At 40.2% G+C, this 22,497-nt stretch overlaps 1 protein-coding gene across 3 annotated transcripts in view; it reads left to right on the forward strand.

The window, feature by feature from the left end:
* Nucleotides 1–22,497, forward strand: part of EBF1 (EBF transcription factor 1) — a 367,600-nt gene that overhangs the window by 258,258 nt on the left and 86,845 nt on the right. For 2 of the 3 annotated variants that reach the window (XM_038772540.1, XM_038772542.1), the window contains exon 9: nt 14,182–14,315. In XM_038772540.1, the coding sequence (XP_038628468.1) occupies nt 14,182–14,315 (134 nt within the window). The remainder of the gene's footprint in view (nt 1–14,181; nt 14,316–22,497) is intronic. The other variant, XM_038772541.1, reaches the window with a different exon arrangement.

Below are 22,497 nucleotides of genomic sequence, written 5' to 3' on the forward strand. Positions count from 1 at the left end.
AGATTAGTTCACTGGTATCCTTGGGATCCGAGCAGCAGAAAAGTATAAAAATCCTATTAATGGACAGAAACCCATCTCTAGAGAGATTTTTCCCCTCCATCAATCCAGAGAGCAGAACACAAACGTGACTCAGCTGCTTCATGAAGCTGACTTTTGACAAGGACAGCCACAGAAATATGTAGGCCTGAATCCCAAGCATTTAGCTTGTTGATTTTCATCCCCCTGGTTAGGGATGGTACAAGAAAAAAAACCCCACAATCCTTTTAGTTTGCATTTTTGAAAGTAAAACCTAAATATTTGGAGGGCTACTTGACCCTGCCATTCACGATAGCACAAAGCACAGAAGAGACGATGTTATGAAAGGCACCGCTGAGAGCAGACAAGAGCCTCTCAGTGTTTGGAGTGTAATAAAGGATTCTAGAATATTGCCTGAGATGCAGTTCAAGTTTTGTTGGCTGCATCTCTGTGTTGCTGCCATCTCAAACATATATTGAGCCTCCTATTATTGCATTAGCTCCCTCCCCTGAATTAGCAATAAAATGAAGCAATAAAGTCTTTTTTTTCCCTCATTTCCAACTCTCCTTTCTATTCTGCCCTCCTACCTTATCATTAGTCAGACATCTTTCTCTGGCGTGGAAGGAAGCTCCTGACTATTGGGCTGCTTTTCAGAGAAAGAACAGCCAGATCCCTACATCGACCCTTGGCTCAGATCCTGGAAACCAAGGGCCATGGACCGACCCAGGTCTTTCAGTTGGCAGTGCACTGTATTCTGTCTCACAGCCTGTCCAAGGTGAAGGCTTTCACATGATAAATACTGTGAAAAAACATACTGCCTCTGGTAAAATGTACTCCCAAAAGCAAGTGCTTAGTACAGTGCTCAATAAATACTGTTGAATGAATAGGCTGTTGCATTAATGGAAGACTGGCTATTATCTCTCCAGCTACCTAAAAAATTAAAAAAAAAAAACTAGTGAAATTGAATAAAATGTAACAGTACTAATAACAACAACAATAATAATGAAAAACATGCATTATGGTATTTGGGATTGGGAGCTTGTAAAAATTTGAAAAAAGGAGTTAAAAAAGCCCATAACCTTCTAGTTAGCTCTCACCTGAAATCTAATCATACTTAAAGAGCCCTGAGATCTTACAAACAAAATTTTGTTATACCCTTCAGTATCCTAAAGTACTATGAATCTACAGAGGCTTTCTTCTTTATATTTAGTGATTTTTTTGTATCATGTTATGCCAATAATATATGTTAATGTATTGAACAAGTCCTAGCATTCAACAGGAAGGGGGAAAAAAAAACACGTGGTTGTGTTTTGGGGTTTCTTTTGTTGGTGGTGCTTTTTTATTTAGATACTGAATCTTATTAGGTTTTTCAGATTCATAAGAAAAGAAAATGGTATGTTTCTACAGGGGCAGACTAACCAAACTAACATCATCCGATGTTTCTAATCAAATGTTCAATTTTATGGACGTGTGTATACTTTGAATGCAGTCTTTAGTCATGGAGAGAGTCAGAATTCGTATTCTGATAAGGATAGGCAAACCTCGGGGAACAGATGGAGCAGAGTTCAGCAAAAAGGTTTAATCCTATCAGAACAATTCCTGTATGGCCATCTGGATAATCCGGCACACAAATTCAACGCCTGTTAAAAATGCGATTTAGGCCAAGATTAATGTCACACATTTTCCACTAGACTTGTTCATATTTGACTTGGTGATTTTTGGGCCCTGAAAAATTATAGTAGAGGGCACCCCTAGTTGTTTAAAAGGAATCAGAAGGAGAATAAGGACTTCAGTTTTCCTCAAAAAACTGTTAGGTCCTTTTACCAACATATTGCTTTCAGTGTTATGCATTACTAGTTAGTTCCATTTTTTGAACATGATTTCATCTTCCTTTCCTTTATAGCTTTTCCTTTTCTTGACTTTACATGTAATAGGACAACAAGGAGAATTGGGCTAAAAATAATTTTGTGCAGGAAACCTGTTTCTGACAGGAAGAAAAGAGTTATTTATTTATTGTATAATCATAGGCAAGAGAATTTACTATTGTTGCAACAAATATCACAATCTAAAGCATGAATAATTCATTTCAAGTTGTTTTTCAACTAGGCTTTTTTTTTCTTTCTTTTGCAGTTTAGGCCTGACAATCACATTCAAAAAAGAGAGGGGGGGAGGTGAAATCAAGTTTATGGCAATAATTGCTATAGGTGAGGAAAAATTAGGATTTTATATCTATTAATTTGATAGAGCAGTATGTAGAAAATAATTGACACAGATTCTTAGAGATTTAGGAAGTTGGGGTTTTACAATGCTTCTCTCATCTGTAACTACATTTAGATAATTCAAATTAATATTGTATATTCTTGACTCAAAAAACCTTTACAAGTTCAAGTGCAGTTTATAAGCTATAGGTTTATTGCAATGTCCATGTTTTTGCCATCGAATATTCACTGTTTCCTTATATTCCTTCCTATTTTCTGAATTACGGTTAGGGTCAAGAATCCACTTTTCCTTTCTCTGGAATCTGTTTCATTGAGGTTTTAGCTATCGAGATTCTGTTTTTTTCTCAGGTTTTGCCTCTAGAGAGATTTAAGAGGATTTCTGCTATTTCAGATTAAAGCAAGGGGTAAGAAAAGACTAAAAGAAGAGTATATCATTTTGATTGGGTTTATGATTAGCAAATGTGAAATTTAGAACTTATACTCTATTAAACTTAGCATTATCTAACTTCTTGGAGTTGCATCACACTCAGGGTTGATTTAGAGTCTCAATATCCAATTTAATGAGAGTACAGCACTTCAGTTTCTCCATTTCATGATAGTATGGTCAAATGAAGGATTTTCTTTCCAAATTAACTCAATGGACAAGAAAAGTGAGAATCCTTGAAAATTTGTAATCTCGTAATTGTTTTTTAAATTTTAACTGTGCTTAGAGTTGAGAAATTGGCAGATTATGGTTTATTCTCCTTTCAGTATAAAATATTCTAAAGTAAACCTGTACAGTTCCCCATCCTACATGGCCAGAGTGTTTTTGTGGCCTGGCCATTCAGCTCAGACCCCAGCCTTCCAAGCCAGTGCCCAACTAGCATATATAAAATTATGAAAGAAAGAAAAACACAGAAGAAAAGTGTGTTATGTAATCTGTAATTAAATGAGGAATGGGGAAGCTTTATACCTGAATGAAAATTTGCTAGCTACATCAGAGTGTGAGTAATTGTGAGCAGATTATAGTGTATCTTCGTTCTGTTACGTCTGTGGTTACTCACTCTGTCATCCTTTCCCAACTTTAAAAACTAGGATTGTACTCTGTAAGTGCACAACAGGGAAAAGTAATTGCCGGTTTTGTAACTACTAAAGTTTGCATCCCGAATAACCCGGTAAGAGGATGCCTGGCCTAATAATAGAGCTAGCTTTATGCATGTGGTGTACAAAGATACAGGGCCAACTCCTTGATAGGGAAAGCCTCTCTTGCTCTGTTTCCTGCACAGCAGCTGCTTATTGTCAGAGGCAAAGGGAAAGGCGGGCAGTTCTACGGAACAGTGAAGGAAGGCAGGAAAGTCATCAGTTTGCTCAAACAAACAGCAAATTCATTGTTTAATTTATAACCAGGAAGATTTAATGCTAGAGAATAAAACCCAGAAAACAGCCTTTTATTTCGATCCACAAATTTGGGGTTGCCCACAAGCACACTTTCAAAGTTTTGAAATGGAGAAGATTGAATAAGATAAGCTTGGGTTTTACAGGGTGACTAATCTCCTTTCGGAAAAAGTCAAGCTCATGGCTTTCCCAAGATGTCCCGCCAGGTCTCGGACATTTTGGCCAAGAACCCTGGAGCCTGGCCTCTGCTTTTAGAAAAGTGCCCCATGGGATATTTGGTATTTGCACCAAGCTGAGGAGGTCCTTGGATTTTCACAGTCTTATCGAAGAAAGGACTCCCCTGTCCTCAATTTATCTAGTTCACTTGGATGGATGCTGAATCAGCCATTTCAGTAATTAGCCAGATGTGTCGGCAACCAGCCTAAACAAAGGGCTTCCCAGATTTTATAATGTTTAGCATGTCAAGAGAAATTTTTTATCTAGCATTTTATTTTGATCCCTTTTTTTATATGTTCCCCTGAAATGAGACCTGAATTTTTAACTTCCAGGTGACTAACTTTTTGTGGTGCTTTGTCGTATTAAAAAGTGGAACAAAACATGGCCTACAATTTAGAAGCCGCAACTCATGCCAATACGTCGACTGTGGTAGGAAAGGAGGTAGAGCTATAGCTTATGATAAATGCAGAGCTGCTGACCAGGTCATTCTTACAGTCACCAAAACAAGCTGGATATTAATCATAGCACAAATAGATTTTAGAAGCCAAATAAGAGCAGCCCCAGAACCCCGCTGATAGCTGTGCATTCCACTAATTCACCTCAGTGAGCATGTACCTTTGAGCTCAATTAACCCTTATTCCCAAGGCCACCCATAAACTCTGAAGTAAACACAGTTTTCCCTTGGCCCCTGTTTTATATCAATGAAATAGATCATTTCTATTGGAGGGAAGGGCACTAGTCTCGCTTATAAATTCAGTTTGCTAATAAAGAGGCTGATAGGTCCAATGCATGTTTGTGCTACTTGAATCCCTCTTACATTGATTCTGTAAATCAGGGAAATTTTAAACTGCTGGAGGCATCTGCTGTTTCTTCTGTCTTCAGTTTCTATTTGAAGCAGATAGAAATGCTCTAGAGGCAGAGCAGGTGATAGAAAGAGTCCCCTGTGCAATTGTCTGCACACAGAACATTAGTTGTTAAATATGTACTGGAGGCTCTAAGGTTTTTTTTTTTTATCCTTCCTTCTCCTCCCCACCCCCCCTTCCACCACCCCCCACCTCTTCCCCCAAGAACTATTGTTCAGAAGCAAATTGGAAATCTGGTAATTAGGCCCTGACTCACAGTGCAGTATTAGAGTCCCAAGCCAAAGTTCAACACCCTGAAATGAAATTTAAACCAATTAATCTGTTAGATTTTTATCGCTTGTCCGTGTTTTCTCAGCAATTCCCCCAGCACGTGGCCTTTGATCAACTCTCATACAAACGCTAAAATGTGTGCCTGCTGCTAGCGAGATGGGAATGACATTAACATGGCACTCATAAAACAATCAGAGCAGTGAAGCCCTCAAACAGGCAGGGCATAGTAATATTTAATAAAAGCGCACACATAATCTTCAGAATTAGCATTTTGTGCCTTCCAGTACCTTTGGGAGAAGAGCTTTTATTTGTGGAGTGATCATTATTATAACAAAGAAGAGCTACCTAATAATTTCCACTTTAACTCTGCAATATGCCATGAGCATTTCTGAACCATTATGCTAAACTGTGGTGGGGTAATCATTTTATTGTCATAGTTTGAAGGAAGAAAAATCTCCTCTGCTTTGGTGGCTGAGGGGAAAAAAGCAACAAAAACTTTTGCTATGAATGAGGTGCATAGCTAGGAGTTCACGCACAGCGAATTGTGGAAACCATAATTATGCACATGTAATGGTGCTGGAAGAAAAGGAGGCTTCTGGAAATTTAAAGAGTAGAAACTATTTGAAAAACAGATTTTGGTCCATAAACATCATTTTTCTCATCCCAAGAAAATTTTACCAGTGAAAACACCCTATTGATAATCAAAACTTTGAACTAAATGTATTATCATCTTGTGAATAGTTTTCAAAACTAAATGGCCTAGAAAATTCTATTTGGTCCACAAAATTTGTAATAGCACCATCCATACTTATAAATCCCACCTTTCCTTTCTTCTCTTACCCAGTCTCAGATTCTTTTTGCATTTTGAGAGCAAGTGAATCTTCAGGCAACCAGTGGAATTGATCTCCATGAAATTAAGACTGAGCCCCTTCCTTCCTCTACCCCTCGTCCCCCTCTCCATCCCCCCATCTTACCTCCTTCCCTTCCCCACAGCACCTGTATATATGTATATATGTTGGTACATATTTATTACTCTATTTTACTTGTACATATCTGTTCTATTTATTTTATTTTGTTAGTATGTTTGGTTTTGTGTCTCCCCCTTTTAGACTCTGAGCCCACTGTTGGGTAGGGACTGTCTCCATATGTTGCCAACTTGTACTTCCCAAGCGCTTAGTACAGTGCTCTGCACACAGTAAGCGCTCAATAAATACGATTGATTGATTGATTAAGCATAAAGAGAATAGAATACAGGGAGGATATTCTGTGTCTTTTAGATCTATTACATGTTTCCTTGCCATACCTGCTATGAAGTCAATGTCTGATTTTTCTCTTAGGACCAATCCCTTGAGCCAGTGTTTATTTTAAAGGCTGGCGCATGGAAACGTCGTCTTTAGTTAGAAATTTCAAGGTTCACATTTTATGGAAGTGGAGTTGGGTTGGTAGGATGAGATGCTGCCCTCACGGCTTCATAACATGGTGACATCTGCATAAAGATGATCCCAAAATGTTGCCACCAGGCATAGGAGAAGCCTATGTATGCCCTAGTGGAAAGAGTACATGCCTGGGAATCAGAGGACCAAGGTTCTAGTCCTAGCTCGACCACTTGGCTGTTTTGTGACTTTGAACAAGTCACTTTCCATTTTAGTGTCCGTTTCTTTATCTGTAAAATGTGAATTCAGTACTTGCTCTCCTTTCCTATTATAATATGAACCCCATGTGGAACAGGAACTGTTTTCTACCTGCTTATCCTGTACTTACTCCAGCACTTAGTACAGTGCTTAGGACATAGTAAGCAATTAGCAAATTCTATTATCATATTATTATTATTGTTATTCACTTTTGTAGGGTAGCTAATGAGTTTAGGAAACAGAAATTAAGTATTAGAACATTGTTTAATCCAATTGGTATTTTTAAAATGCTTAATCTTACCTCCATACAGTATGTAGGCCTTTCCAGAACTTACAAATAGATAAAGGAAGATTTAATACAGAAGTTCAGTTTTCAAGTCTGTGAACCTCAACCATATCATTTAAAAGAGCAGATGAATTTGGGAATTGACCGTTCTAGAACTGAACCAGACATTCTGCACACAATCTCCAAGAGGGCCTGGAAGACAATATGAAAAAATATGTTAATATTTGCCTTTCCCAAAACACTGGAGTGCCTTAATAATACAAATTGTGGTATTTGTTAAGCACTTACTATGTGCTGAGTTCATTTCTTGGTGCTGGAATAGATACAAGATTATTGTCAGACACAGTCCATGCCCTGCATGGGGCCCACAGCCTAAGTAGGAGATAAAACAGACACTGAATGCCTATTTTACAGATGATGAAACTGAGGCACAGAGATGTTAAGTGACTTACCCAAGTCACAAAGCAGTCAATTGGCAGAGTCGGACTTAGAATACAGGTTCTCTGACTTTCTGTCACTTTCCATTAGACCATCCTGCCTATTTCAAAAACACACGTGCACATTAACAGTTTTGAGGAGTTGGTGGTGTGATTGCCAGCAGAAGAAACCAGAGAATATTGGCAGGGTGGCAGCCAAACTCTCTGAGATTAAAAAAAAGATATTGCCCATTTTTTGAGATATCTAAGGAGGGCAATTCAGTCAATCAATGGTATTTATTTGACACTTATTTGGTGTAGAACACTGTACTAAGTGCTTGGGAGAGTACAATTCAATAGAGTTGGTAGACACATTCTCTGCCCATAAAATATTTACAGTCAAGAGGGAGAGAAAGACATTAAGAAAAATTTTGGCTCTATGTGTAAGTGCTGTGGGGCCAAAGGTGGGTTGAATAACAAGTGCTTTAAAGGTACAGATCCAAGTACATAGGTGACACAGAAGGCAAGAGGCAGTATTTATTGAGCACTTACTATGTATAGAGTACTGTACTAAGTGCTTGGGAGAGTAAAATATAACAATATAACAGACACATTCTCTGTCCACAGCAAGCTCACAGTCTAGAGGGGAAGAAAGGCATTAATGTAAATAAATACATTATGGATAAGTACATAAGTGCTGTGGGGCTTGGAGTGGGGGCGGGGAATAAAGGGAACAAGTCAGGGTGATGCAGAAGGGAGTAGGAGAACAGGGAAAGATGACTTGTCAGGGAAAGCCTCTTAAAGGAGATATGTGGCTTCAGGAAGACTTTGAAAGTGGGAAGAGTAGTTGTCTGTCAGATAACTAGAGGGAGAGCATTCCAGTCCAGAGGCAGGATGTGGGCAAGAGGTCGGCAGTGAGATAGATGAGATCAAGGTTCTGTGAGTAGGTTGTCGTTAGAGGAGCGAAGTGTGCAGGCTGGGTTGTAGTAGGAGAGTACTGAGGGAAGATAGGGAAGGACAAAGTGATTGAGTGCTTTAAAGCCGATGGTAAGGAGTGCATTCATTCATTCATTCAATTGTATTTATTGAGCGCTTACTGTGTGCACAGCACTGTTCTAAGCGCTTGGGAAGTACAAGTTGGCAACATATAGAGACGGTCCCTAAGCAACAGCGGGCTCACAGTCTAGAAGGGGGAGACAGACAACAAAACAAAACATATTAACAAAATAAAATAAATACAATAAATATGTACGAGTAAAATAGAGTAATAAATATGTACAAACATATATACATATATACAGGTGCTGTGGGGAGGGGAAGAAGGTAAGGCGGGGGATCAGAGAGGGAGGAGGGGGCACAGTCTGGAAAGGCCAACTGGAGGAGGTGAGCTCTCAGTAGGGCTTTGAAGGAAGGAAGAGAGCTAGCTTGGCGGATGTGCGGAGGGAGGGCATTCCAGGCCAGGGGGAGGACGTGAGCCGGGGAGTTACTGTTTGACTCTTGGCTTCAAGACTTTCTACCACCTCGCCCCCTCCTACCTCACCTCCCTTCTTTCCTTCTACAGCCCAGCCCGCACCCTCCGCTCCTCTGCCGCTAACCTCCTCACTGTGCCTCGTTCTCACCTGTCCCACTGTAGACCCCCGGCCCACGTCCTCCACCTGGCCTGGAATTCCCTCCCTCCACACATCCGCCAAGCTAGGTCTCTTCCTCCCTTCAAAGCCCTACTGAGAGCTCACCTCCTCCAGGAGGCCTTCCCAGACTGAGCTCCCTCCTTCCTCTCCCCCTCCTCCCCATCCCCACCCCCCCCGCCTTACCTCCTTCCCCTCCCCACAGCACCTGTATATATGTATATATGTTTGTATGTATTTATTACTCTATTTTATTTGTACATATTTATTCTATTTAATTTTGTTAATATGTTTTGTTTTGTTGTCTGTCTCCCCCTTGTAGACTGTGAGCCCGCTGTTGGGTAGGGACCGTCTCTATACGTTGCCAACTTGTACTTTCCAAGCGCTTAGTACAGTGCTCTGCACACAGTAAGCACTCAATAAATATGATTGAATGAGTGAATGAAAGTGGCATAGCTGGAATTCGAACCCCTTCTTACTCCCAAGCCTGTGCTCTAACCATTACACCACGCCATGGTTATGGGCTTGTGAAGCAGGGAGATTAGTGGTATTTCCTGTAATTACGAGAAAGTCAGTGGTTGGACAGTGTGACAAAGGGTGGAAAGAGAGTAGTTTTGTTTCGGACATGTTAAGTTTGATGTGTCAGTGGGATATCAAAATAGAGGTGGCCTGAAGGGAGGTGGAAATACCAGGCCACAGAAAAGGAGACAGGTCAGGGCTGGAAAGTAGATTTGGTAATCATCTTCATAAAGATGGTAGTTGAAGCTGTGGGAGCAAATGAGTCCTCCATAGGAGTGGGTGTAAATGGAGAATAGAAGGGACTCAGAGTGACTCCTATCATTAGAGGGTGGGAGGCAGAAGAGGAGCTTGTGAAAGAGTCTGGGAAGGAGTGGCCAGAGCGATAGGAGGAGATCCAGGATAGGATAGTGTCAGTTAAGCTGAGACTGAGCCCCAAGTAGGACAGGAAGTATGTCCAACTCAATTTGCTTGTATCCACCCCAGCGCTTAGTACACATAGTAAGCATTTAACAAATACCATTATTATTATTATTAATAAAGCCAAGGTTATAAAGTGTTTCAAGGAGAAGGGAATAATCCACAGGGTTAAAGACATCCAAGGGGTAGAGAAGGATTAGGATCTATGGATTAAAAATTGTTGGATTTGGCAAGAAGGAGGTCATTGGTGACCATAAAGAGGCAGCTTTCATGATAAAAATAGGGCAGAAACCAGATTGAAGGGTGTCAAGGAGAGAACTAAAGGAGAGGAAATGGAGACAGTGAGTGTAAATAACTCTGTCAGTGAGTTTGGGAGGAATTGTAGGAGGGAAATGAGTAAATCTACAAAATACCATGGGAATTCATTTTAGGATGTAAGTCTTAGATTTACTTAATCTTAGGCTAAGCATCTAAACTTATGAAATTTTATCTGGAATAGTTCCAAACTGCTTTTTTTTGTGTCTTCCCTACTTCTACATGGTTCCTCATGTATAAAGTTCTTGTCTACAAATTTTTATATTCTACTCTTGTTTTGTGATATTTAGTGGCTATTTTCAAATTTGGAGAAGAGATTTATGATCAAGAAAAAGTTCAGGCATGATTAAAATTAGCTCAAGTTTTATTGGGAAAAATTGGTAATCTTTATGTTCAGTAATGACGGTAAGAAGCAGTTACAGCCTTTTCATGATTTTATGCTAAGTGCAGTAAGGATCATATTGAAAAGATGAGCAAATGTATTTCCAAGAGGTCAGCCAAAATTAAACATTTAATTTGGATTTTTCCAAAGTTTTCTACACAATTTTACAAGACATTTGAATCCAAATCAAACACATTCAGCTTGTTGTGCGGGGGCACACATGTGACAGTCTAAGAATTATATTTCCCAAATCCTAAATTTGAAGGTGGATAATTTTTTTTTGCTTAAGAGACTATTCTTTTTGTATGAATTACTGGCATTCTTTGATTTCAGTGGGGAGAAGTTGTCTCTACTTAGATCAGGTTATCCAAGGTTTTTCATTTGTGGGACCACATGACCTGAAATCCATATTCATTCATTCAATCGTATTTATTGAGCACTTACTGTGTTCAGAGCACTGTACTAAGCACTTGGGAAGTACAAGTTGGCAACATATAGAGATGGTCCCTACCCAACAGCGGGCTCACAGTCTAGAAGGGGGAGACAGACAAAAAAGCAAAACATATTAACGAAAATAAAATAAATAGAATAGTAAATACGCACAAGTAAAATAAATAGAGAAATAAATATGTACAAACATATATACAGGTGCTGTGGGGAGGGGAAGGAGGTAAGGTGGGGGGGGATGGGGAGGGGGAGGAGGGGGAGAGAAGCGAGGGGGCTCAGTCTGGGAAGGCCTCCTGGAGGAGGTGAGCTCTCAGTAGGGATTTGAAGGGAGGAAGAGAGCTAGCTTGGCAGATGTGCGGAGGGAGGGCATTCCAGGCCAGGGGGAGGACATGGGCCGGGGTTCGACAGCGGGACAGGCAAGAACGAGGCACTGTGAGGAGGTTAGGAGCAGAGGAGTGGAGGGTGCGGGCTGGGCTGTTAGAAGGAAAGAAGGGAGGTGAGGTTGGAGGGAGCGAGGTGATGGAGAGCCATAGGAGTATGACCCTTATGAATGTTTTTGTGATAGTAATTGGGAAGTACAGTTTGTTATTCAAAAATACAGATTTTTCAGTAGTAATAAAATATTTTAAAAACAGTTTGATCAACTTTATTAGCACACAAGTGGACAGTTCCAAGCTTAGTGCTAGAAATTATTAATTTTGAATGTCATTAAGAACACTGGATTTAACAAACTCAACTATTCCTGAGAACTATGGAGTATTTTCAGTCAGGGTACATCTCAATTCCGATTCGGACGTACTGGCCTAGTAGATCATGTATGCTACCTGATGAGGTTACAAAAAAAATGCTGTTGTCAAGAGGGCCTCATTCAGCTGCAGCCTCATGCTGGACAATTCTGACAGACAATTTTATGAAGGGAGAAAAGTTCCTCTCTTCTTATATACCATCACTCACCCTTTCGTCTTTTGCAATGCTAATGTAATACTAAGTAGTGATTCAAGATACAGTACAATTAAAAATCTGTGTCATGGAGATGAAACAGAGCTGCGGGATTGCAACAGCCTAATTATAATATAATAATAATAATGATGGCATTTCTTAAGTGCTTACTATGTGCAAAGCACTGTTCTAAGCGCTGGGGGGGATACAAGGTGATCAGGTTGTCCCACGTGGGGCTCACAGTCTTCATTCCCATTTTACAGATGAGGTAACTGAGGCTCAGATAAGTTAAGTGACTTGCCCAAGGTCACACAGCAGACGTGGTGGAGCAGGGATTCGAACCCATGATCTCTGACTCCAAAGCCCGTGCTCTTTCCACTGAGCCATGCTGCTTCTCTATGTTCTTCTGGACAAAAATAATAGTGCTGAAAGTTTGCGAGGCACAGTGGAATACCACTTTCCATCCATCCTTTTTAGAATAACTTGTATTTAATATGTGCTTTCTGCCATACGTGACTTTTATGTTGGTAGAAAATCAGTTCTGTGGTAGATAAGAAGAGCTACAACAGTGTGGCCTAGGGGAAAGAGCATGGGACTGAGAGTCAGAAGGCCAGCGTTCTAGCCCCAGCTCTTTCACTAGTGTGATGTGTGACCTTGGGCAAGTCATTTAACCTCCCTGGGCCTCAGTTTACTCACCTGTAAAATAGGGATTAGATAGATTGTGAGCTCTATGTGAATCAGAAACTGTGTCATATTTGATAATCTTGCATCTCTCTCTCAATACTTTGCATACAGTAAGCACTTAAATGCCAGTATTATTATTACTATTATTTTATTATCAATACCACTATTATTATTACTAGCAAGAAACTGGGTGAAACACAGGAAAATGATTAAAATATGAAGAAAGGCATCTGCTAACTTTGTCTCTGAAATTGACCTCTTGGGTTAAATCATTTTAGCCATTTGTAACCCACAGGGATGCAGATTCCTCCTTGAATAATAATAATAATAATAATGATGGCATTTATTAAGCACTTACTATGTGCAAAGCACTGTTCTAAGCGCTGGGGAGGTTACAAGATGATCAGGTTGTCCCACGGGGGACTCACAGTCTTAATCCCCATTTTACAGGTGAGGTAACTGAGGCCCAGAGAAGTGAAGTGACTTGCCCAAAGTCACACAGCTGGCAATTGGCGGAGCCAGGATTTGAACCCATAACCTCAGACTCTGAAGCCCGTGCTCTTTCCACTGAGCCACGCTGCTTCTAGACTGTGTCTTCACCATCCTAAAGTGAATGTTTTTTAGAAAGCATAAATTTTGTTATTGCCAAAAATAAATGGCCATGAAATTTGAAAATAATTTGAAGCTATGGAGTGTGATTGCCTGTTTCTGGCCTAGATATTTTTGCTCCAACTTGGCATGTATTATGCTCCCTCTTCCTCTACACTCTTCTCTCACCTCCATCCCTCCCTGTGACCCCTGACCAGGATTTTGGCAGGGGAGTGGGGGCTGCTTATGGGAATAGTGTCTTCTGAATCTTCCCCGCTCTACCTCCTCCTTACATTCACTCTTCTGGCTCCTTATTCACCCTTCCCTTTATTTGTGCTCATATTAGAAAACAGTTGCTCAGCTAGGCTGTTAACGTTTTCAGTGCAGAAGGAGGGATGGGTGCTGCCAGAGATGGGGATTTCTGGTCCTCTTGTCAGTACAAGTTCACCTTCTTTGTCCAAAGCAGCATAGGAAGGAGTACTTGCTTATAGCACTGAGGGCAAGGCACTTTCAATATTGATAGTATTGTTCACTCTAAGGGAGATGAGGAAGCTGTCTGATTTGTCACCTGCTTTCATTTAGCAGCCAATATGAATCAAACTATTTTTGAGTTTGTCTTTGTTTAAAATTGTACGACGTTGTCATTGAACATTTGTTACTATTAATGAATGATTTAAGAAGTTAAAAGGGCAATTCTTTAATAAAAACTTATTTCACAAATCAGTTCACTTTTGATTTTAATGAAACCAGGAAGACTAGCTTGATTAGGCTTGAATGATGCCGATTAGCGGAAACAATGCTTTGAAAATAGCTTTCCAAAGTTGTTTTCAGGTTACTGGGATGTGGGGTGGTATTTGAGATCATGAGGAACATCATGTTAGTGGAAAATATGGAACCTTTTTTTTCTCATATCTCCGATCATTAAAATTTGGTTCTAACAGCAGAATACTTCTCTTTTTCATGTATGTTGAAAAGCAGCTACACCATGTATCAAAGCCATCAGTCCAAGTGAAGGATGGACTACGGGAGGTGCCACAGTGATCATCATAGGAGACAATTTCTTTGATGGGTTACAGGTCATATTCGGTACCATGCTGGTCTGGAGTGAGGTAGGTGTTGCCGAATGTTCATGTCTAAAACCTTGCTTTAGTTTGGAACAAGGGGTTCATGCACCTGTGAAATAGAATGTTTTTGAATCTCAGGGGAATAGCTTCTGCTTGAAGGGTGATAGTGTGGAGGATAGAGAATAAGGGAGGGAGTTGGGAGTATTCCACTAGTTACCTTTATTGCCAGCCTGGTTGTCTTATGTGTCTACCAACCCCATTGTATTGCACTATCCCAAGCGCTTAGTACAGTCCTCTGCACCCAGTAAGTGGCCAATAAATACCATTGATTGATCAATTAACTAGAAGGCAAGAAATTGTGCTCCTCATGAGGCAGCATTTACTCCTGAAACAGCTGTTACTAAAAGCAATTCCAACTTTCTTGATGTCTAAACTTTGGTGTTTTCATTTTTGGTTTGCTTTACTTTACAGTCATTTGTACTTTCTGCTAGGGAGGATATTATCATGAGAAGGGAATGAATGCTGGTTATTTGGCTAGTCTTGCAGTTGGATGGTCTAGTGTGGATGCAATTTTAATTTCTTCAAGAATTCCTTATAAATTGTGTCATTCCTGAAGACATCAGAGAAGGGCCGTGGAACTTGAATGACCCTAGTGGCTGTAACATTCCATAATACTATGAATTTTGAGGCTCTTTCAAAACTGTGTGCTGCAGTTTTTCATCTGGTATAGAAAACGGATTTAATTCTACCTCTGTAATGGTAAAACTTTGATCATATGGACATGGAAATTGTGAAAATCTTTTGTACACATTAGCCACCATTTTTGACTTTTTCTCTTTTTCCTTCAAGGTACAATTTTGTACCTGAAAGATCCTTTTTGGCTAAGTTTCCGGGGTTATTCCTTCCAGAAGTAGAGCAATTCAAATGTGATTGTGTGATCTTTTGAAAAGCAGTCTATCAGTTTTTCTTTTCATGCATTCATTCCTGAAAACAGCACACTGAAACAAGTTGTTTTCTAGTCTTGCTGCTTTGGATATTAGCACCCAGAAAGTAATAATAGAAGATGGGTGAATAATCAATAGTCCTCATAAAGCTGAAATAGGGTCGTGCTTTGTGTTCTATAAAGTAACACTAGTAGAAGATAGCAAAGCATGGCAATGCGGATGGAGACCTCTACCTCCCTTTTCCTCTCCTCCCCTCTATCCCTACCCCCCAGTTTCTTTGTTTAACCTATGAACTGTACATTTTAAATGATACACAAAGGATATAGGTCACTGACCCAGCCACCTTACCCTGCTATCTTAGCTACATGTCTCACAGCAATTTCCATAAGGATCCCTCCTCTATTATTTCCTATTAATTTACCATTATCCCACTCTTTCCCTCCTTGCCTCTTCCGTAGGGAGATGAAGAAAACATTTTGTGAAGGGATCCAAGATGTAAGGAGGAAAATATTTCTAGAAAAAACTTTGGGCATTTTCAGTTCTGATAATGAAAATGAGGATCTTAGGACCTAGATAAGTCATGTACATTTGCATTAGGGGCTGTTTATTTTTGATCAATTTGATTATTCCAAAACTTTCTGCCCAATCTGGGTACAAATGAGCATTTTAGTACAATGCCATTATTGATCTGACCACAAATTAGACTGTTATCTCCTGAATTTGACATTATGTCTACCTTGTATTTGTTTATTGGATTACTTGTCATTGTGTTTGAAGCCTACATTTTCTTTCCCATGTATATTTTTGTAATGAAATAAATACATGCCTCAAAAATAATCCAGTGTAAAGCACTTGGATAGTGTCCTTCTGTGCTCAATCCTCCATTTTTTAGGGAAAGGAACAAATAAAGGATGTGCAAAATGGACATCTAGAATCAAATTATTAACACAAAGATAGATTCAGGTAGTAGAAACTATAACATATTGTCTGATCTTTACCCACCCAGACTACATCATCCTCCTTCCCACTCTGTATAGAGTGGGGTAGATCCAAGCCAAGATGGGAGAAAGTGCTTAGGCAACTAGAATGTATTTGCCAAATAAATCAAACCTGAGCCGCTTCCTAGTAGGAATAAAATACATTTTTTCTTTTTCCAAGAAAGTCAATGTAGCCCTCAGTTTAAAGAAATTAAAACACAATGTGACTATCAGTCAGGTATCTAGAATGGACCTATTTGACTTCTGGTGTTGTCAGGATAACATTTCGAAAGTTTGAAAAATTGAGCTTTGGCATATATAGCTTGTCCTTTTTCTTTATTTCCCTGATTAGTTTTAAATCTTAGCACACTTTTTATCCCATTTTTCCTTATGTAGTCAACAAATATGAAAACTTGAAGGCAGTAATCACAAATTATTGATTCTTACTGATGGAAAATCAGAGAAGGGGAGGAGGAAAGGCTATGGAAATAAAAAAGAACATTGTGATATGTGTCATCAAAATACCACTTGAGCCTTTCTTCTGAGCTCTGAAGACTTGCCATAATGTGGCCCATTCAGTTGATTCTTTGGAAATTTCTAGAATGTCACCTCTAGATGTAATTGCTCCTATTTTAGAGAAGTGATACTGAGGAAGAGAGCGGGGGAAATGACTTGCATAAAGCTGTTGCTTCCAATGCACACAAGAAATGCTACACACCCACCTACTGTCACACATGGACACTCAAGAAGGGAGACACACACAGAGTTATGTGTGGAAGCACAGAGCAAGGAGAAAAAGTAGAATAAGGTACTAACATAAACAAAGACGTGTGTGTGTGTGAAGATTTATATATCTAATAATTGAAATAAAGAAAAAAAAACAAGCTATGTATGCCAAAGCTCATTTTTTCCAAACTTCAGAAATGTTATCCAGACAACACCATTCTAGATACCTGACTGATAGTCACATTGTGTTTATTTCTTTAAAATGAGGACTATAATGACTTTCTTGGGAAAATATATATATGGAATAGTCCAGTGAAGTAATTGCTTTAGAGGTGAATTAAGCATTTTGGGAGGAGCATTGACTTTTTCTGACAACTAGGAAGTCCTTTAATACATTGCTCAGTCCATAGTCCACCTAAAATGATTAACTTACTACCAAGGAAAAACTATAATGGCTGGAAAAATTGAGTTCACTATTATGTGACCTTCTCAAAGTATATTTTTTTAAACTATGAAAAATGTGTGACCTGGAGAATTTAACCCACTCTTTCCCACTGTCTCAATGACTCCTAAGGCCTTGTTGTTTAGCAAGCTTTTTTTTTTCAAGAAAAAAGTGTAGCATTATTTAGATTTTACTGTGGCATGACAGCTTCATCATTTCCACAAATTCTCAGGTAGATATGAAAAGCAGGCACGTGAGGTGATGCTAAATAAATTCATGTGTTCTCTCTTGTTTTTTTCTTCCTCTATTATTTTGCCAAATAAATTGGGTAGCTTCATCGGGATTAGGTTGGGTCAATTGATGGCAGCCGAGATCAGAGTCTCATAGTGTTAGATGTGCATGGTTTTTTTTTTAAATAGAAAGAGCCAGGGGCTTTTTTTTTTTACAGTATGCAGTAGGAGTGACTCCCTCTCATTATTCCTTCCCATCTCTGAGCCTCAATTAATGTTTGTATTAATGAGGAACTTCTATGCAGCCTAGTGGAAATAACGGCAAAAAATATTTGGGTAGTGAAGGTAGCTAAAAATTTTTCAAAAATGTTTACAAGACAAAATTAACCAACATAGACATTGTTTTTATTTTTAAAATCATACAGGTGATCTCATGCACTTTCAGATGTATCCTGCTTTTCATTTGTATAATGGTAGAGTTGAGAAGCTGAGGCAGATTTTAAAACAGAACAGGCACTGTAACGGACAAATACATGCATATGAAAGGAAAATCAAATGATCATCCATTCATGCTATGTAGAATGGATTCAATCAATCAAAGGTATTTAGTGAGCATTTACTGTGTGCAGAGTACCGCCTCGGAGAATACAGAGTTTGTAGACACATTCCTCCCCATAAGGAGTTTACAGTCTAGAGAGAATTCCCACTTAGGAATAGGTCTTTACAGCCACATCCATATGGGAGGTTAGATTTCATTGTAAAAAATGTCATCCTCAAACACAAAGGATATTTTATGTCTATATATAGATTCATATGTGATGTGGGTATATAAATACTATAAGATGAAATGCAAGTAGTATGGTTTGATTTTTTCATATATTCAGAGAGTCCTCTAGAACTGAAGTATTTATGCATTTCAAATGTATAAAGTCTTTCAAGTGTGTTATATAAGAAGATTTAAAGGTACTTCTAGTTATGTATCCTTTATACAAATATCTCTTAGGTGTAAACTCTTGAACACAAAAATATTTTTCACTCACAAGAGAGAATTAGGAATTTGCCCTTGGCCTTTGTTAGAAATGTAAAACAAATACTGGGCCAGTGGTTTCAATTAAACCTTACCCAAAATGTATCTTATGGGAATTATTTGAAAAATGATGTAACAGTAATTATTCTTACCATTATAAAAAATACTGTAGCATCATTAAGTGAAATGATGTCCATTTTGTCTCTTTGTAAAACTCAGATGCATTTACTTCATTATCAAAACTCAGCTTCTTTATTTATTATTTTATGATTTATATATGAGGTATACAACAGAACTACTGCCCTGTTGTGTTGACTACATATCTCCCATTTTGGGCAGGACAGGTATACTGTAAAGATTTTGTCCGATGGGTCTTTGGCAGGACACATTAGGGTCATACTTTGGCAAGAAAGCCAGGACTGAGGAGGCTGACCACTTATCTCCTCTTTGCACTTTTTTTTCCTTTCTTCCTCCTCTTCCTTCTCCTCTTTGCTTGTAGTTACTGCAGTTCATGCTTCCATCCCTGGGCCATTCTAACCCAGCTGAAACAGTAAATATTGGGCTATGTTGGAAATGTATCAGGGACAGTCCAAGGCAGGTCATTGTGATCTGGGAGCTGTCCAAGTGACAATAGCAGAATTATCAGCAGATGGTGGTGGTGACAGTGGTGGTGGTGAAAATGGGTGGGGGTGGCTCAGATGGAAATTGCTTCATGAATTCCTTGCCTTCTCCTCCCTCTTCTACCTCCTTCCCATTGTCTCCGTCTTTTTTTCCTGTCTTTCCCCTTCTCTCTTCTTTTTTTTCTTTCTCCCTCTCTGCCTCCCTCTGTTCCCCTCCTTTTGTTAGTTCCCTTCCCTCTTTCCTTGCCCCTTTCTTTCTGCTCATCCTCCCTCTCGTGGCTATGATACAGTTCTGTCTTTGTTAGGTGGAGATGTAGTCATTAATAAAAAGAGTATGCATGTGTCTGCAGTAGGTTTAGCTAACTTCCAACCTATTTCACTTTAAATTTATCCTTTGCTGCCATGACTCTGCCCTCTCCTCTGCCCGGCAAAATGATTTTCCTCTCTGTATTGACACCCATGCCTATCACCCCTGTCAGCTGTTCTGGGCATTTAACTCCCTCCTCAAACCCCCTGTTCCTCCCCCATCCCTCACCCCCAACGATCTGGCCATCTAATTCATTAGGAAAATTAACTCCATCTCATCTGAGCTCCCCAAAGTCACCCTTCCCCCTTCTCCACCCCGACCCCCCTCAACCTTCTCCCCTACTTTCTCATCCTTCACAGCAATATCTTTAGAAGAGATCTCCTCCCTCTTCTCAAGTGCCACCCCATCCACCTGTGCTCCGGACCCCATATAATAAAAACTCTCACCCTTTCCCTCCTCCCCTCCTTAACTTCCATCTTCAACTGCTCATTATCCAATGGCTTCTTCCCCTCAGCCTTCAAACATGCCCACGTCATCTCCATTCTAAAAAAACCCTCTCTTTACCCCACTACTCCTTCCAATTATCATTCTATCACCCTCCTACCCATCCTTTCCAAATTCCTAGCACAAGTCATCTACACTCGATGCCTCGAATTCCTCAACTCCAAACCTCTCCTCGACTGCCTCCAATCTGGCCTCTGTCCCCTACACTCCACCAAAACTGCCCTCTCAAAGGTCACCAATGACCTCCTTCTTTCCAGATCCAATGGCTCCTACTCTATCCTAATCCTCCTCGACCGCTCAGCTGCCTTTGACACTATGGACCATCCCCTTCTCCTCAACACATTATCCAACCTTGGCTTCACAGACTCTGTTCTCTCCTGGTTCTCTTCTTATCTCTCTGGCCATACATTCTCAGTCCCCTTCTTGGGCTCCTCCTCACCTTCCCGTCTCCTTACTGTAGGGGTTCCTCAAGGGTCAGTTCTTGGTCCCCTTCTGTTCTCCATCTATATTCAGTCCCTTGGTGAACTCATTCACTCCCATGTCTTACACTATCATCTCTACACAGATGACACCCAAATCTACATCTCCTCCTCTGTTCTCTCTCCCTCCCTCCAGGCTCCCATATCCTCCTGCCTTCAGGATATCTCCACCTGGATGTCCACCCACCACGTAAAACTCAACATGTTCAAGACTGAGCTCCTCCTTATCTTCCCTCTCAAACCCTACCCTCTCCCTGACTTTCCCATCACTGTGGACGGCACTACCATCCTTCTTGTCTCACAGGCCCTCAACTTTGGTGTCATGCTTGACTCCACTCTCTCATTCATCCCACACAACCAATCTGTCACCAAAACCTGCTGTTCTCACCTTCACAACATCACCAATATCCTCCCTCTCCTCTCCATCCAAACCGCCACCTTGTTGATTCAATCTCTCATCTTATCCCAGCTGGATTACTGCATCAGCCTCCTTTCTGATCTCCCATCCTCCTGTCTCTCACCCCTTCAGTCTATACTTCACTCTGCTGCCCGGATTATCTTTCTACAGAAACACTCTGGGCATGTAGAGAGGCAGCATGGCTCAGTGGAAAGAGCCCGGGCTTTGGAGTCAGAGGTCATAGGTTCAAATCCCGGCTCCACCAATTGTCAGCTGTGTGACTTTGGGCGAGTCACTTAACTTCTCTGTGCCTCAGTTCCCTCATCTGTAAAATGGGGATTTAGACTGTGAGCCCCACATAGGACAACCTGATCACCTTGTATGTCCCCAGCGCTTACAACAGTGCTTTGCACATAGTAAGTGCTTAACAAGTACAATTATTATTATTATTATTATTATTATTATTATTATTATTATTGTTATATCACTCCTCTCCTCGAAAATCTCCAATGGTTGCCTTATTAACCTTTGCATGAAGCAAAAACTCCTCGCTATTGGTTTCAAAGCTCTCTACCACCTTGCCCCTTCCTACCTCACCTCCCTTCTCTCCTTCTACAGCTCAGCCCTCACTCCGCTCCTCTGCCACTAACCTCCTCAATGTGCCTTGTTCTTGCCTGACCTGCCGTCGACCCCTTGCCCACGTCCTACCTCTGGCCTGGAATGCCCTCCCTCCTCACATCTGCCAAACTAGCTCTCTTCCTCCCTTCAAAGCCCTACTGAGAGCTCACCTCCTCCAGGAGTCCTTCCCAGATTGAACCCCCCCTTTCCTCTGCTCTTCCTCTCCTCCACAATGCCCCCTCTCCCACCCTCTGCCCTTTCCCCTTCCCCTCAGCACGTATGCATATTTGTACATATTTAGTACTCTATTAATGATGTGTATATCTATAATTCTATCACCTATTTTGATTGTATTGACACCTGTCTACTTGTTTTGTTTTGTTGTCTGTCTCCCCCGTCTAGACTGTGAGCCCATTGTTGGGTAGGGACTGTATCTGTTGCCAAATTGTACTAAGTGCTTAGTACAGTGCTGTGCACATAGTAAGCTCTCAATATATGCGATTGAATAATTGAATGAATGAATGAACTTCCAAAACACATTCACACATCCTACTTGGTAGTGGAGCTAATATAGTTGAAGGCTTTGCATAAAGTTTTCCCCAAGCAGATTTGGGGTAAAAATGATATTTTTCTTGAAAGATTATCCCTGAAAATCAAGTTTACCATGTGTAGGTATGTTCATTTTTTGGTGACTGTTTTTTGGTGACAAGTTATCTTTTGAAAATTACAAATATCTTTAAAGTAAGGTCAGACTTGCTGTGCTTTTCCTATGGCAAATATGATTTGTAGATTTTTTTTATCTGTTACATTTGCCAGTCATTATGACTCTAACAATGTCTGACTAAAAAACTGGTGTTGAGCACACAAATGGATGGTATAAACAGTACTCTCTTGATATACCTAATTATATAAATGCTTGCCTACCAAACGCTGTCATAGTGGTCAAACTGAATAAC

Source organism: Tachyglossus aculeatus, chromosome X1, assembly GCF_015852505.1.
Source record: "Tachyglossus aculeatus isolate mTacAcu1 chromosome X1, mTacAcu1.pri, whole genome shotgun sequence".
Classification (NCBI taxonomy): Eukaryota; Metazoa; Chordata; class Mammalia; order Monotremata; family Tachyglossidae; genus Tachyglossus; species Tachyglossus aculeatus.